Genomic DNA, 15,582 nt, shown 5'->3' with positions numbered 1-15,582 from the left:
TACAATGTCTCCTCAGCCTTTGGCATTTAGATCATTGCAGAGAAGACCAAAATGATGACTGACAACATCAACAGCATCAGCACTGAAGTCAGGGTCTGTGTCCAGAAGCTAGAAACCGTCAACAGCTTAAAATATCAGGGGGCATTGTCACAGATGCAGGATCAGAGCCTGAAACTCGCCAGAGTTGCACAAACAACGGCAGCAATCACAAAACTTAAGTAAATCTGGAAAGACAAAAAAATAGCGCTCAGCTCTAAAGTCATACTGATGCGGGCCCTAGTCATGTCCATATTATTGTACACCTGCGTGTCATGGACCCTAGCAGTGGAGAGAAGGATACAGGCCGTGTAAATGGCATGCTTCCAAAAACTACTTTGCATCTCCTACAAAGACTGCATCACCAACGAGGAGGTCCAAAACAGAATCAGGAATGGCATCGGACCCCACTAACAGCTACTTACCATCATGAAAAGACAAAAACTAATGTGTTATGGGCCTCTACCAATCATCAGGGCTTGCCAAGACCGTGCTACAACGTACCCAGAGTGAGGAAGAGAGGCAGACAAAAGAAACAATTGGGTAATACAAATCAGAATGGACATGATTCAGGTTTAGCAAAGCTTTGAGACCATCTTTGTGGTGCCCCAAGGTCATCCAGACTATGGGTTTAGTGAAGTAAAGTTGTGAAGATATAGCTTTAGTTAACTAAATTTTCATTGACATCAATCTACAACACACTTATTATCATAAGCAATCAAGTTTACATGTTTGACTATACTAATTGATGTCATACAGTTGTTTCTGAAATGATACACACAAAAACAGTCCACTGAATTCTTGCTTTCATCTGCCAGGTTTTATGGCTGTCGTAAGATTTCAAAACACATGTGCTATGTTTAAGGCAAAGTGGTTGATTACTGATAAAATGCAACTTTAAACAAGCGATGTATTTGTGAAACACTATGTCCCCATACATTTGACCTTTGACTTTGAAGGATGACCTTGACCTTTCACCACTCAAAATGTGCAGCTCCATGAGATACACATGCATGACAAATATCAAGTTGCTATCTTCAATATTGCAAAAGTGTACATTAAATGAGCGAATGTGACCCATATATTTTACCTTTGACCTTGAAGGATGACCTTGACCTTTCACCCCTAAAAATGTGCAGCTCCATGAGATACCCATGCATGCCAGATATGAAGTTGCTATCTTCAATATTGCAAAAGTTAAGGCAAATGTTAAAGTTTGCACAAACAAACAAACAAACAAAGCAACAAACCAACCGACAGGGCAAAAACAATATGTTCCCCACTATAGTGGTTGGGGACATGAAAATGTATCGTCATTAATTATTCGGAAAACAATGGGTGTTTGCAAAATTGGAGTAATTACAAAATAAATATTTTGGCTTACAAAGAGGGTATCCAAAATATTATTAGTAATTACACTTCTTTTCTTCATTAAACTCTGAGTTGCCAAGTGTCTATAGGTCAATTGTATCATGATAACCCTTTAAAATAATCATGATATTATACTTTTTAAAAATTGTGATATTATACTTTTTATCAATTGTGATATTAAACCTTAAAACAATTGCTATATTATACCTTACAACAATTGTAATATTATACCATAAACAATTGTGATATTATAACTTATAACAAATTGTGATATTATACCTTTTGCAACTGTTACAATACTTCATAAGCACAACTAATATATAACTTGACCAGACATTAATAGGTTATTAAAAAACAATTAAAACCAAATCAAACTGACTGTTTCGTTCGTAATTCCCACAAACTCCTCTTTGACATAGGCCTGGTGTAGAGTCCTGTGATCTTTCTTTGCAAACTGGCTAATGACATACTCTGCAAACATACATTCCCTTAATTTGAACCGTATTCTGGGAATACTGGGCTTTAGCCATGTGTGTAAAGTCTAGCCTGTGCAAGTGTGTGTAAAGTCTAGCCTGTGCAAGTGTGTGTAAAGTCTAGCCTGTGCAAGTGTGTGTAAAGTCTAGCCTGTGCAAGTGTGTGTAAAGTCTAGCCTGTGCAAGTGTGTGTAAAGTCTAGCCTGTGCAAGTGTGTGTAAAGTCTAGCCTGTGCAAGTGTGTGTAAAGTCTAGCCTGTGCAAGTGTGTGTAAAGTCTAGCCTGTGCAAGTGTCTTAGCATCAAAAATCCAGTTAAAGCAAAAAATGTTGTCCCTAAATAGCCTGTGTGAATTGTACATGCATTAAGCCAAGTCTTCCCAGGAGCAAGCTAATTTTTCTTCCACAGATCCAATTTAATATCGCAATATTAAAATGTGTCACTCTTACAATAATTAGCCTTTTTGCTTTTTGCTAACATGCATTGAAGGAACAAGCATGTATGATGACTTTTTAAATTGTTTGTCTTCATCTTTTTACTTTTTACTTGGACAGTTTTGCTAAAACACTACTGACAGGTATTGCTCTAGACATGGACAGGTTTCTTCAAGAAACTATCTTACCTAAAGACATTCTCAGAAAACCAAATACTAAATAGCTTTTCTTATATGGTTCTTCAAAGATACGGAAGGCATAATAAAATAAAGTGCGTCTTGTAAGTTATTTATACTTATCCTGCCTCTGTTGCAAACATTGACCAAATAAAGCAGGGTCGGATAAACTAGTTGATATCCGGCAGTGCATCACGTGACCCTGATCTAACCGTAATTATGTATTCCTACGCGCCGATTAACATGTTCTAATATTTGACCTTTGAGATTTATTGGGACGCACCATGAATGGTATCGTTAAATTATATATCATCCTTTTTTGTTCTTTAAAATATATTACCGAACCAGCTTTCCGTATTTATCATTTTCATTTACTTGATTACGCAATTTATGATGTATTTAGTGTGACGTCATTTCTCAGACAAAACATACTATATAGTTTCTCTCAGGATTTTAGGGACACAATTTTGACGTGGTGGTTTTAACAGTATTTCTTTTAAATATTTTAAAGCATGGAACGAATCGTAAACGTATTTTGGATTGTGTGTTTGTGTTTCATAAATGTTAACTTCGATAGGAATAAAATATTTGCTGCGACAGGATTATGATTTCGTAAATCGGGTTTTGGGTCAGAAATGGATAGCATTCGATACAAACGCTAACAAAAAATAGTGTCATTTAAAATACATTTCGATAATAGAAATGGAAAAACAGAAATGGAAAAACAGAAATGGAGTTTGACAAACTTTGAAAGGGATGGAAGAACAGAAAATGGATGTGTATATCGTTGTAAATGTATTGTTATAAGCAATGGATTAAAGTTGTCATTAAGGTAAATAAAATTTAGTTTTTGTTTTGCTGCTGCTTTTTGTTTTCCTTTTTTACCAAGAACAAGGGCTGTTTGTAAAACATGCATGCTCCCCATATGGGCTCTCCGTTGTAGTGAGAGCCATTGTGTGAATATGTTTTTTGTCACTGTGACCTTGACCTTTGACCTAGTGACCTGAAAATCGATAGGGGTCATCTGCCAGTCATGATCAATGTACCTATGAAGTTTCATGATCCTAGCCATAAGCATTCTTGAGTTATCATCCGGACACCATTTTACTATTTCGGGTCACCGTGACCTTGACCTTTGACCTAGTGACCTGAAAATCAATAGGGGTCATCTGCGAGTCATGATCATTCTACCTATCAAGTTTCATGATCCTAGGAATAAGCGTTCTTCAGTTATCATCCGGAAACCATTTTACTATTTCGGGTCATCGTGACCTTGACCTTTGACCTAGTGACCTGAAAATCAATAGGGGTCATCTGCGAGTCATGATCAATCTACCTATCAAGTTTCATGATCCTAGGCCTAAGCGTTCTTGAGTTATCATCCGGACACCATTTTACTATTTCGGGTCACTGTGACCTTGACCTTTGACCTAATGACCTCAAAATCAATAGGGGTCATCTGCGCTGCGAGTCCTGATCAATCTACCTATCAAGTTTCATGATCCTAGGCCTAAGCGTTCTTGAGTTATCATCCGGAAACCATTTTACTATTTCGGGTCACTGTGACCTTGACCTTTGACCTAGTGACCTGAAAATCAATAGGGGTCATCTGCAAGTCATGATCAATCTACCTATCAAGTTTCATGATCCTAGGCCTAAGTGTTCTTGAGTTATCATCCGGAAACCATTTTACTATTTCGGGTCACCGTGACCTTGACCTTTGACCTTGTGACCTCAAAATCAATAGGGGTCATCTGCGAGTCATGATCAATGTACCAATGAAGTTTCATGATCCTAGGCCAAAGCGTTCTTGAGTAATCGTCTGACAACCACCTGGTGGACGGACCGACAGACCGACATGAGCAAAGCAAAATACCCCCTCTTCTTCGAAGGGGGGCATAAAAATATCACATTCTCGATTCGTTTTTATTTCTTCTCATATTTTTAATGGAATGTATTAGAAGGAACAGTTTAATGTGGACCAATTTTTTTACGTGACACAATCGGTAGTTATTTGGTCGTCAGGAATGTAGGAGGCCCGACAATAATAATTATATTGTTATGTCAATTAACCATTTGTATTTGATAAAATGTGTCAACAGCATGAAGCAGGATAAATTGAATACATGGTTGGTACAGAGATGGAGAAAGTTTATCCGGTTCGGCCCGAAAAAGAAAATTAGGGCGAGCTTTATTTTCTTTTTCTAAGCCTCACCGGATAAACTTTCTCCATCTCGGCACCAACCATGTATTCTCTATATAAGGTCCTCTGTTTATAATGTTTTTATATTGATCATGTGAACATTTTACTTTTGATGCAAACACATCACTTTTTCCACACAAACATTGGTAATAGATAAATATTATCAAAACACGTATCAAAACTATCTCCTTTACAAAATGACATGACTGTATTTCTCCATCTTTATACTTCATTTAATCGAAAATTGCATTATGTTTACATGATCAACTTTCAGACTTGTTAAAAGTAAATATTTAACTTTACAAACTTGGTGGATACCAATTGCCAGTCCAACATCATCCTGTCTTATCATTGATATTAGGCTGTGCTCTGTGAAAAGGGGGTTTAATGAATGCGCCTAAAGTGTCATCCCAGATTAGCATGTGCAGTCCACACAGGCTAATCAGGGACAACACTTTACGCTTTTATGGGATTTTCTCTTCTTTGAAAAAATCTAGTTTAGACTTTACACACATGCATGTAACCCCTTTTTCACAGAGCACAGCTCATATTAAAATTACAGACCATTTCCCATACAAACTAGACTGACAGCAACTTTCATACTATCAACACCTCAACATGACTGTATTGTTATTCAATTTTACTCAAACAATATTCCATGTCAAGAGGAAACTGGCAAACACTATGGTCACACTAACCACATCCCTTCTCGTCCTGGCTGCCCGTGCAATCAGCCTCATAGTCACAGTGCCACTGAGAACTGATACATCTGTAGAACAACACAAACAACAGACATTGTACCTCCTTCTGCAAAAACGGGGTTTAAAACATGTGCATAAACCGTTTTTCCTAATTAGCCAGTGCTACATTTAAAGAAAGTTGATTGTTAACAAAAATCCAGTGTAGGTTGAATGTGTTATCCCTGATTGGCCTGTGCAGACTGCACAGGCTTATCTGGGACAACACTTTACACACTTGCATTAAACCATGTTTGATCAACAAGAATAACATGTGATGTCTGAAAAATGGTGTGTCAAATGTGGGTCTTTCCAGAAACAATATCACTTTCTTTGTAATCACAAGTCATGTCTTCTGTTTATTTCTGGGATTTTTGATAATACGTATTTGGGATTAAGTGGGTAAACAAATATGAGAGCAGAAAAAATATGCCCTAAATTCACAGAGCTCTTTCATGTAAAACTTTCTTTAAACTAAAAAAACTCTGGACATTATAAAATCTCTCACTGTTAATTGTGTAGATATATCTTAATAAAATGTTTTAATTAAAGAAACCTTTAGTAATTTTTAATATGATGCTTATAAATATTATTTTATTCTGAGTATTCTTTTTTGTCTGTGAAATATATCTTGATACTTTTTGTGTGTAAGGCAAATAAGTTGCATAGTACAGTACAAGGTTTCAAAGGGCAGATCACAGCATTATGATGAATCATAGAATATTAGTCTGGAAAAACAAGGCTAAATGCATGTGTTTAAAATGTTGTTTGCACAGTCCGCACTGGTTAATCAGGGATGACATTGTCTACCTACACTGGATTGTGGCTCTGAAGACTTAAACTAAAAATTCCATTAAAGCAGATACCTGTGTGGACTGCACATGCTAATCCGGGACAATAGATAACACACATGCATTAAGCCCTGTTTTCCCAGAGCGCATCTCATAATAGATAATAACAAGGGCTGTTTGTAAAACATGCATGCCCCCCATATGGGCTGTCCGTTGTACTGGCAGCCATTGTGTGAATACGACTTTTGTCACTTTGACCTTGACCTTTGACCGAGTGACCTGAAAATCAATAGAGGTCATCTGCAAGTCACGATCAATGTACCTATGAAGTGTCATGATCCTAGGCAAAAGCATTCTTGAGTTATCATCCGAAAATCATTTTACTATTTCGGGTCACCGTGACCTTGACCTTTGACCTTGTGACCTCAAAATCAATAGGGGTCATCTGCGAGTCATGATCAATCTACCTATGAAGTTTCATGATCCTATGCATATGCGTTCTTGAGTTATCATCCGAAAATCATTTTCCTATTTCGGGTCACCGTGACCTTGACCTTTGACCTAGTGACCTGAAATTCAATAGGGGTCATCTGCGAGTAATGATCAATCTACCTATAAAGATTCATGATCCTAGGCATATGCGTTCTTGAATTATCATCCGGAAATTATTTTACTATTTCGGGTCACCGTGACCTTGACCTTTGACCTAGTGACCTCAAAATCAATAGGGGTCATCTGCGAGTCATGATCAATCTACCCATGAAGTTTCATGATCCTAGGCGTATGCGTTCTTGAGTTATCATCCGGAAACCATTTTACTATTTCGGGTCACCGTGACCTTAACCTTTGACCTAGTGACCTCGAAATCAATAGGAGTCATCTGCAAGTCATGATCAATCTACCCATGAAGTTTCATGATCCTAGGCGTATGCGTTCTTGAGTTATCATCCGGAAACCATTTTACTATTTCGGGTCACCGTGACCTTGGACCTAGTGACCTCAAAATCAATAGGGGTCATTTGCAAGTCATGATCAATGTACCTATGAAGTTTCATGATCCTAGGCCCAAGCGTTCTTGAGTTATTGTCTGACAACCACCTGGTGGACGGACCGACCGACAGACCGACATGAGCAAAGCAATATACCCCCTCTTCTTCGAAGGGGGGCATAATCAAAAGCATTTCCATATAAGCCCGCAATCTAATATGTTTTTACACGTACCATCAAACTGTGAAAGTTTTATTAAATGGCATTTATGTTATGACTTACAATACATTTCAATCATACACTTACTTAGCATCGATGGAGCAGTAAAATTTATTGTCTGTGCACTCTGGAGCCTCTGTTCAAAGCAAAATATGCATAAATCATTATTATTATTCGAGGAACTTTTCTTTTTTATAGTTGGTTGATTGATCCACAAATTTAAACAAACACATCAGAAAATGACCGTCACAAGTTCCCATTTTTTTTCAAAAATGAGAAATTCGCAAATTTATATTTCCACAAACATTTAAAACAAAATTACCACAACATTTAATGCAAATGAATACCTATCAATTAAAAGTATATATTTTAAGCAGTTATAAAAGCTAAGATTTTTTTAAATTTATTATGATTTATAAGATTTATTATGCTACTTTGATATTTAAACAACATTTTAACAAACCTAAGAGGATATATATTAAATTTATTTATTAATTTTTTTGTGCGGGCGGGGGGGGGGGGGGGGGTAAATATGTATCACCTGTGGTGGTGGAAGATGGTGCTACTGTGGTTGTTATGGCAACATCTGTTTCAGAATCACATTCAGGAACTGGACAAAAGCCAAAGCCTCCCTGTGTGTTCACATAACACCACGGTCGAGTGTCTGCATCAGGATTACGGCAAAATGCTCCATCCTCAAGTCCCTGATGAATCAACACATTTAATATAAGCCTCGTTCAGGCAAATCTGGGCTGACAATTTCCACTTTCATGTAAATTTTCATTTAAAGGAAGTCTCTTGTAAACAAAATCCAGTTAGGGCTGAAAGTGTCGTCCCTGATTAGCCTGTGCAGACTGCATAAGCTAATCTAAGACAACACTTTACGCACAAACATTATGCCCAGTTTTCCCAGAACAAGGCTTAAATACTAATTGACTGTCTCAGACTAATAGCTAAATAACAATCCCTTAAAAGAAACTAGAGCTATGTCACAAACATAACTAACAGCTTTGTTCATAGGCTAATAACTCACAATGGTGTAGATTATTTTGCATTAAGAAAAGGTGCTGCCAATTTGTACTTCATGATAATGGCATAATTGAAGTTTCGATTTGATTGCTTCAGAAATGTGCAGGTACTTAGCTCAAGAAACGTATAACATGTGATGACAAACTCTTATATACCCCCATCTCAAACTTTATTTGTGTACTGTAATAAATGGGTACTTTATTGATTTGGTCAATTAGACAGAATAAATAGATTTCTCATTTAATCATGCATTAAATGTGTTCATAAAAAATGGTTAATACTTATCAACTGATGCCTGACAAAAAACAATTTAGCCCTGCTCTGTAAAACAGGGCAGTTGGCACAGGCTCTTATGTGGGACAATAATTTAAACTTATAAGGATTATTTTTGTACAAAAAAATTCCCCTCTAAAAAAATCCAGTCTAGGCAGAAAGTTTCTTCCCTGATTAGCCTATGCGGAATGCACATTCTAATCTGGGATGATACTGAAGGCTCATGCATGGTTTTCACAGTTGGAGACTTAATTGTTAGTTTTAACAACACATGAAAGCCTCACCTTGTTAGGTAATTTAGTTGGTGTATGCTTGGAGTTGGAAAGGGCCCAATCAATGCATGGTGTCCCCTTCTCAGTGCGAGACATGGTGCCTCGGTATGACTAACCAATCTCATCATAGCAGTCTGGCAACATAATGTACTCATAAGCATACTCAAATCAAATTAGCAGCATCCTGAGAAAACTGGGCTTTATGTATGCGCATGAAGGGTTGTCCCAAATTAACCTGCGCAGTTTGCACAAGCAAATCAAGGACTACACTGAATTTTCATTTAGAAATAAAAATTCCATAAAAGCAGAAAGTCATCCCAAATAAGCCTGAATAGGCTAATCTGGGATGACACTTTAGGCAAATGCATTTAATTCAGTTTTCCCAGAACAACACTCATATAATCAAGAGGACCTAAAGACCCTAAGATATGACTTGAGATTCTGAATAATTCTGAAGGGTTGCGTACAGTTGTTCAACAAAGGCCGCCATGTTTTCAATAGACCAGAATTTTTTTTTAGATTGGCTGAGATAGTATAAGATTGATACATGAAGCTTGGATTTAAAATGTGATTTCTTGAGTGTCCACAAAATTTCACTATTGCCATTGGCTAAAAACTGTCTCACCGCCTAATAGGCATGTTTGAATGGAGGGAACCATTTGAGAACTAGCCAGAGATACTAATACAACAAATGCTCTGATCAAGTTTTATAAAGATTGAACACAAATGTGACTTCTAGTGTTCACATGGTTCACTATTAGGAAAACTGAACTGCCACCTGGTGTCCATGTTTTTTAATGGACTGGAAGTAATTGTCAAACTCCCCATCAATATCATAAGAGAAAATGTTCTGAGCAAGTTTTATGATGATTGGATTTTAAATAAGATCTATAGTGTTCATAGGGTTTTACAACAGCCTAAGGAAAACTGCCCCCTTCTCTGGCAATGTTTTTCAACAGACTGGTACCATTTTCAAGCTACTTGCAAGCAATATTATTACAACAAGTTAATGTTCAGAGCAAATTTCATGATGATATTGTTTTCAATTCCACATGACCCAATTTCAAACTTGTCCAGGATATCATTAGGTTACATGTTCTGACAAAGTTGCATAACGATCAAGCAAAACATGTGCCTTTTAGAGTGTTAACAAGATAACTGTTGACTGCGGACAATGCTCGACTGACAGAGGTCATCATGAACGCTCACAATGAGCTTGTTGTAATAGTTGGCCATAATGCTTTTTTTCAATACTGGTAGTTAAAAAAAGCAACTGTAATGTATAAATCCTACAATACAAATATAATATTGTAAACAACAAAAATGCAGTTAATTCTCAGAGAATCTGCACAGGCTTATCAGGGACAGCATTGTCTGCTTTTATGATAATTGTTGTTAAAAGAACTCTCTTCTTAGCAAAAAATTTAATGGGAAAATGTTGTCTCTGATAAGGTACTTTACACACATGCATTTTGCCCAGTTCTCCCAGTACATGGCTCAATGGAATAATCAACAAAAATTATTCAAAGTTGTAACATGTATGGTGTTGCTCCATAAGTAATATATTAAGCAAAATATTATGCCACAACCAAATTAAGTCTTAAATGGCATATGATAATAACATCAATTTTGTGTACGTAAATGTACTGTTACAATCAAGTCCAATACGAGCCACAAACCATCATTCTCCCCATTCTCCCCGTGGGTCCCACGTTTATCTGGTTCCTCCATCGTCTCTTCACTGGGTCTTTCACACAGGTACCGGAAGCCATTTTTCATGAGCCTCGGCGTGCGCACGCAACTGTCGTCTGCCCAAAACATGTACCCTACATCCACTACTCCTTGAGACTTGTCTGGGGGCGGAAACGATGACATCAGGTATAGGCACTTCTCGTGATTAAGTCCGCTTGGCTCCGAGTTCTTATTGCCAGGCAACCACCCTGTAAATATCTTTAGATTTGTCACCACTACCAGATACATGCGTGCAATGAACAGTGTGCTAATGCAGTGTTTATGTAAACTAACTTGATACAATATTGTGTGTGAAAGATCTCACAAACCATGTTTTGTATTTAGATGTATCTATATGTTGGTTGTGTATTTAAAATTTCATTCAAAGAGCATGTCTTACTTAAATGGATAATAATATCTATACTATCTCAGCTTTGCTGTCATCAATATCAATTGTTGTTGCTTTAAATTTACAGATTAAATAAAAATGATTACGTTCAAATCCATCATAGTTTTGTTACTATAATTTTTTTAACTCTTATACACAAACATCTTACCATGTACAATATGTGTAGAGGGTTTTTACTTTATTTTAGTTTAATTGATAGCAAACCAGAACTATTCATTGTTCTGAATTAAAACTATCAATCCAAAGAAACTGGATCAAAATATTTTGTTCATATAGTAGGTTTTCTAGAATAAGTCATGCCAATAATTTTTTGCATTGGTCACCTGGAAACCATTTAGCATAGTGAATGGATACAGACGATATCCTCTGATTGGAAGTAAAGGTGCTGCGACTGGTTGCCGCTCTCCTGTTCTGCGAGGGCCTCGCACGTCTATGTCTTTTTTGTCTTGATGATGTCTGGGACATCTCCACTGTCTTCCACACCCAACCATAACGTTCCTTAATGCCAGCAGTAATAATGGGCTCTAACAGAAGAAATAAATGCTATGAATACATTAAGATTTATGTGTCACCTGTAGCTAATGATAAAAATAATTTAAATCGTTTTTAAATAGGAAAGAATCATGTGTTTAATTTTCTTTTTTTTCTCAGCAACATGCATGTACTATATATTTGATTAAAAAATACATATATGGCAAAAAAAACTCTATGATGTGCTTACCTGCTGAACTATTTGCAAATGCTACAGACAGGAAGTGGTTCTCAGCCTCATTTTCAATTTTTACAAGATGGCCGCCGATGGCAGAGCAATTGTTTTCAGCAAACTTTTGTTGTGTAGTTGTAACATCAGACAGTAAGTAGCAGCTGGAAGGTCCTGCTAGCCAGCCATCAGGACATCCTGAGGAAACACTGACCAGTATGAATATGAACTTCTTCTTAAAGATACTTCTGTGATATTTTAAATACTATGGCGTTAATTTCTTTGCCATATCTGAGCACTAAAGGAGTTAGCTACTGAGTCAGATACCATTTGGTAGCAAGATCTATCATATTCTGGTATAACCTGGAAACTAGCAAGGACCAGTAAAAAAGATTTCAGGCTTTCCCAACCAACATAGGTTCTTTTCCAATGTTTTAAATACCAGTTATAAGCATATTTCAATACATAAGACACAAAACATTTTACAAAACAAATGTAAATGCATATTCATAATTCCTCCATGCTAAAGGATTTACAAGTAAATCCACACATAATAATTATATTTTCACACTTTTATTAAAACAAAACCATTCAAAACTCAAAACCAAAATCTCGATTAACCTATACTTTTCAAAATTAAAAAAACAAATTTGTTGGATTGATATCCCCTGCCAAATTAAGTTTGTTAATCATAAATGGATGGGAACATATCCGATTATATTTGATATAATCCTCAAAAACATTTAAGTGTAGGTTAATTGTTTTTATGCATTGCAATCCTCCTCATTGATATTCATACACCCATGCAGTTATATATTGAAATCTTGTAGTGTATCTGATTAATAGCCCTGGAAAGTTACACAATACAAAAAGACTATTGCCAAGCAATATATGTCCCCTACCGGCTCCACCATTGTCAGAAATATATTATTTTTGTTATATACATGGATTTGTAGCCATAGAAACCAGAATTGTTGACATAGGAAGAAAATGAAATGACGTGCAAAATGTCCATATTGCCATCTATCCATGTTTTAAGTTTCATGGAAAAATATGAAGAACTTACGTAGGAACAAATGAAATGACGTGCATAATCTCCATATTGCCATCTGTCAATGTTTCAAGTTTCATGAACAAATATGAAGAACTTTTAAAGTTATTGCAGGATCCAGAAAAGTGTGACAGATTGACGGACTGATGGACACACAGAGCCTAAACCAGAAGTCCCCTCCGGTGAAACCGGTAGGGGACAAAACAACAAAGGACTCTTATTTAAGAAAGTGATGGGTGCATGGCACTTACTCTCAATGATATCAATACACCCATGAAGTTTCATGTTGAAGTACTGTATGGTATCTGAGATATAGCACTGAAATGTTTATACCAAAACAGACAAAGGGCAATAACTCTTTTTTAAGACAGTGTAGGGTTATGGTTCATGTGCATGGCACTTCTCCTCATAGTAATATATACACTCATGAAGTTTCATGTTGATATCTTATATAGTTTCTGAGAAATAGCCATGAAAATGTTTTGTGACAGACAGGCAGACGGACTGACGGATTGACAGACTGATGGACAGACATATTGCCAATTCTCTATCTCTTTGGCGGCAAATAATATAAAGATCTGCGGATGTACCAGTGTTTTGCTTGCAGACGACACCAGCAGCCTCGTTACTTAGACAGTTGCTTTGGTCCAGGTAGGTACAGGCTAAAACATTGCCCTCATTCCCCACGCAAGAAACATCATCCAACAGTATGTCTGTGGATTCCCATTCTCCTACACCAAACTCTGCAGATACCGTAGGTCTAACAGCACCACTGATGGTAGATGAAGTCATTTAACAGAAGAGTTATCAACAAATCAGTTCACAAAAATATTTTTCCTATTAGCAAAATAAATACTTTTTAAAACTTTATTTGTAGATGAACTAGAAAAGCAAAGGCACTCAAAACAGTGTTCTGGCAGAGCATTAGCAGTACATAGAGACACAACGTATATTGACAGAAAGGATAAGAACCATTCTAATGATCATGACTTTTCATTAAGAGAAGCAAATTTTCAGAAAGGCAACAACCAACAAAAATTTAACTGCATATATGGGTAATAAAATTAACAATAATGAAGCAGCACACCTGAAATCACACACTATAAAACTTTGTGTTACAGACTGTTAACCCTTTGCATGCTGGGAAATTTGTCGTCTGCTAAAATGTCGTCTGCTGAATTTCTAAAATTAGCATTTTCTTCGATTTTTTTCAAAGAATACTATCAGAATAGCAAAAAGTTTGGATCCAGATGAGACGCCACGTTCTGTGGCGTCTCATCTGGATCCAAAGTGTTTGCAAAGGCCTTCAAAATTCGGTTTCAGCACTGAAAGAGTTAAACACTTACGCCCTAAATCCAAGCTGTCTGCAGACAACATTGGCATCTGCTATATCCCACTTGTCATCACAGATGATGCCCCATCTGTTACGCAGGAACACTTCCACATTTCCAGCACTGACATTACTATTTCTGGTGCCCCCCAGTCTGCAGAATAAATCAGAACAAGGATTTCTTTAATGACACTTTCATTTATTGTAGGTGAACTCAACAGATACTTACAAATTAACAGATATTTACACACCTTAACAAAATAAATAGAGATGGATGAATGATAGCAGAAATATTTACTGGTGTATGTCTACAAATTGAATGTAAGAATCTATTAATTAAATCGATATACTTCCTTTTCTTGAGTTATGTTCTATGATAAATACTCAATAATGTTGTATTAAGTCACCTTATTTTAACATGTCTGTAATGTCAACATTTTTTCATATATAAACTTTCCAAGTGCACATGTAGCGTTCTAAAAAAAAATATTTTAATTTTAATATAAAGGCATCAGCATATTATGTTTCAGAATTCATCAAAGGCTAAGCCACACCAAAATGTTTGTGTTTTTTGACAATTGCGTCCCTATCTAGAAGCTGTAAGAGACAAACCATTGCTGAATTACAATTGTTTGCTATTTTATGTGGATTTGAGTGAAAAAAAGTAAAATAAAAACAACAAATTGTACTTATGAAATGAATATTTTCAGCCGTAATTTCTACAGCAATCATTTTGTTAAGTCAAAATCATGTCATAACAGGCTGGCACAAAGTAGAGTGCATTCCCCTGCAAATTTGCTGCTGTGGTGTCTAGGGTTAATAGTGTCCAAGACAATAGGGGCGCTCACATTGGGTAAACCTCGAATGACCTTGAATGAAAAGGCCCTAATTTAATAGAATCGAGTGAAACTGTTAATCCTGTCACATGCAGAGTAAAGGGTGCTGATAGACTAAACGGCAATTATGGCCTCCATAGGCTGTACATTAAAGTTCCAGGATTATTTTCCAGATGTTAAGAAGGTCCTTGATCCTAACTGAAGAAGAAATCTGTATAAAAACAATTTCCTGAAAAATCATTGGTTTGGTTAAAAGACTTTGCTTACATACACCCTGATCTTACTGAACGTGAAGGCATGAAATAAGGTCACAAGAGGTCATTCATGGAGTTAGGTCACAAAAGGTCATACATAAGAAGTGATCTTACTGAATGTGAAGGCGTGGAATTAGATCACCAGAGGTCATACATAAGAGTGAATTGATCTTACTGAATGTGAAGGCATGGAATTAGGTCACAAGAGGTCATACATCAAAAGTGAACTGATCTTACAAAACGTTAAGAATTAGGTCACCGGCGGTCAGGCA

At 36.6% G+C, this 15,582-nt stretch overlaps 1 protein-coding gene across 1 annotated transcript in view; it reads right to left on the bottom strand.

The window, feature by feature from the left end:
- LOC127869660 (uncharacterized) overlaps window positions 1-15,582 on the bottom strand; it is a 35,703-nt gene that overhangs the window by 18,092 nt on the left and 2,029 nt on the right. Inside the window, 9 exon segments of the mRNA XM_052412318.1 lie at window positions 1,787-1,878; window positions 5,390-5,460; window positions 7,513-7,561; window positions 7,967-8,129; window positions 10,647-10,939; window positions 11,463-11,663; window positions 11,861-12,037; window positions 13,481-13,662; window positions 14,237-14,374. Coding sequence (XP_052268278.1) covers window positions 1,787-1,878; window positions 5,390-5,460; window positions 7,513-7,561; window positions 7,967-8,129; window positions 10,647-10,939; window positions 11,463-11,663; window positions 11,861-12,037; window positions 13,481-13,662; window positions 14,237-14,374 — 1,366 coding nt within the window.

The sequence above is a fragment of the Dreissena polymorpha genome, chromosome 2 (assembly GCF_020536995.1).
Source record: "Dreissena polymorpha isolate Duluth1 chromosome 2, UMN_Dpol_1.0, whole genome shotgun sequence".
NCBI lineage: Eukaryota > Metazoa > Mollusca > Bivalvia > Myida > Dreissenidae > Dreissena > Dreissena polymorpha.
The sequence above is the reverse complement of the archived record's forward strand: the minus strand, read 5'-3'. Positions and strand labels throughout refer to the sequence as shown.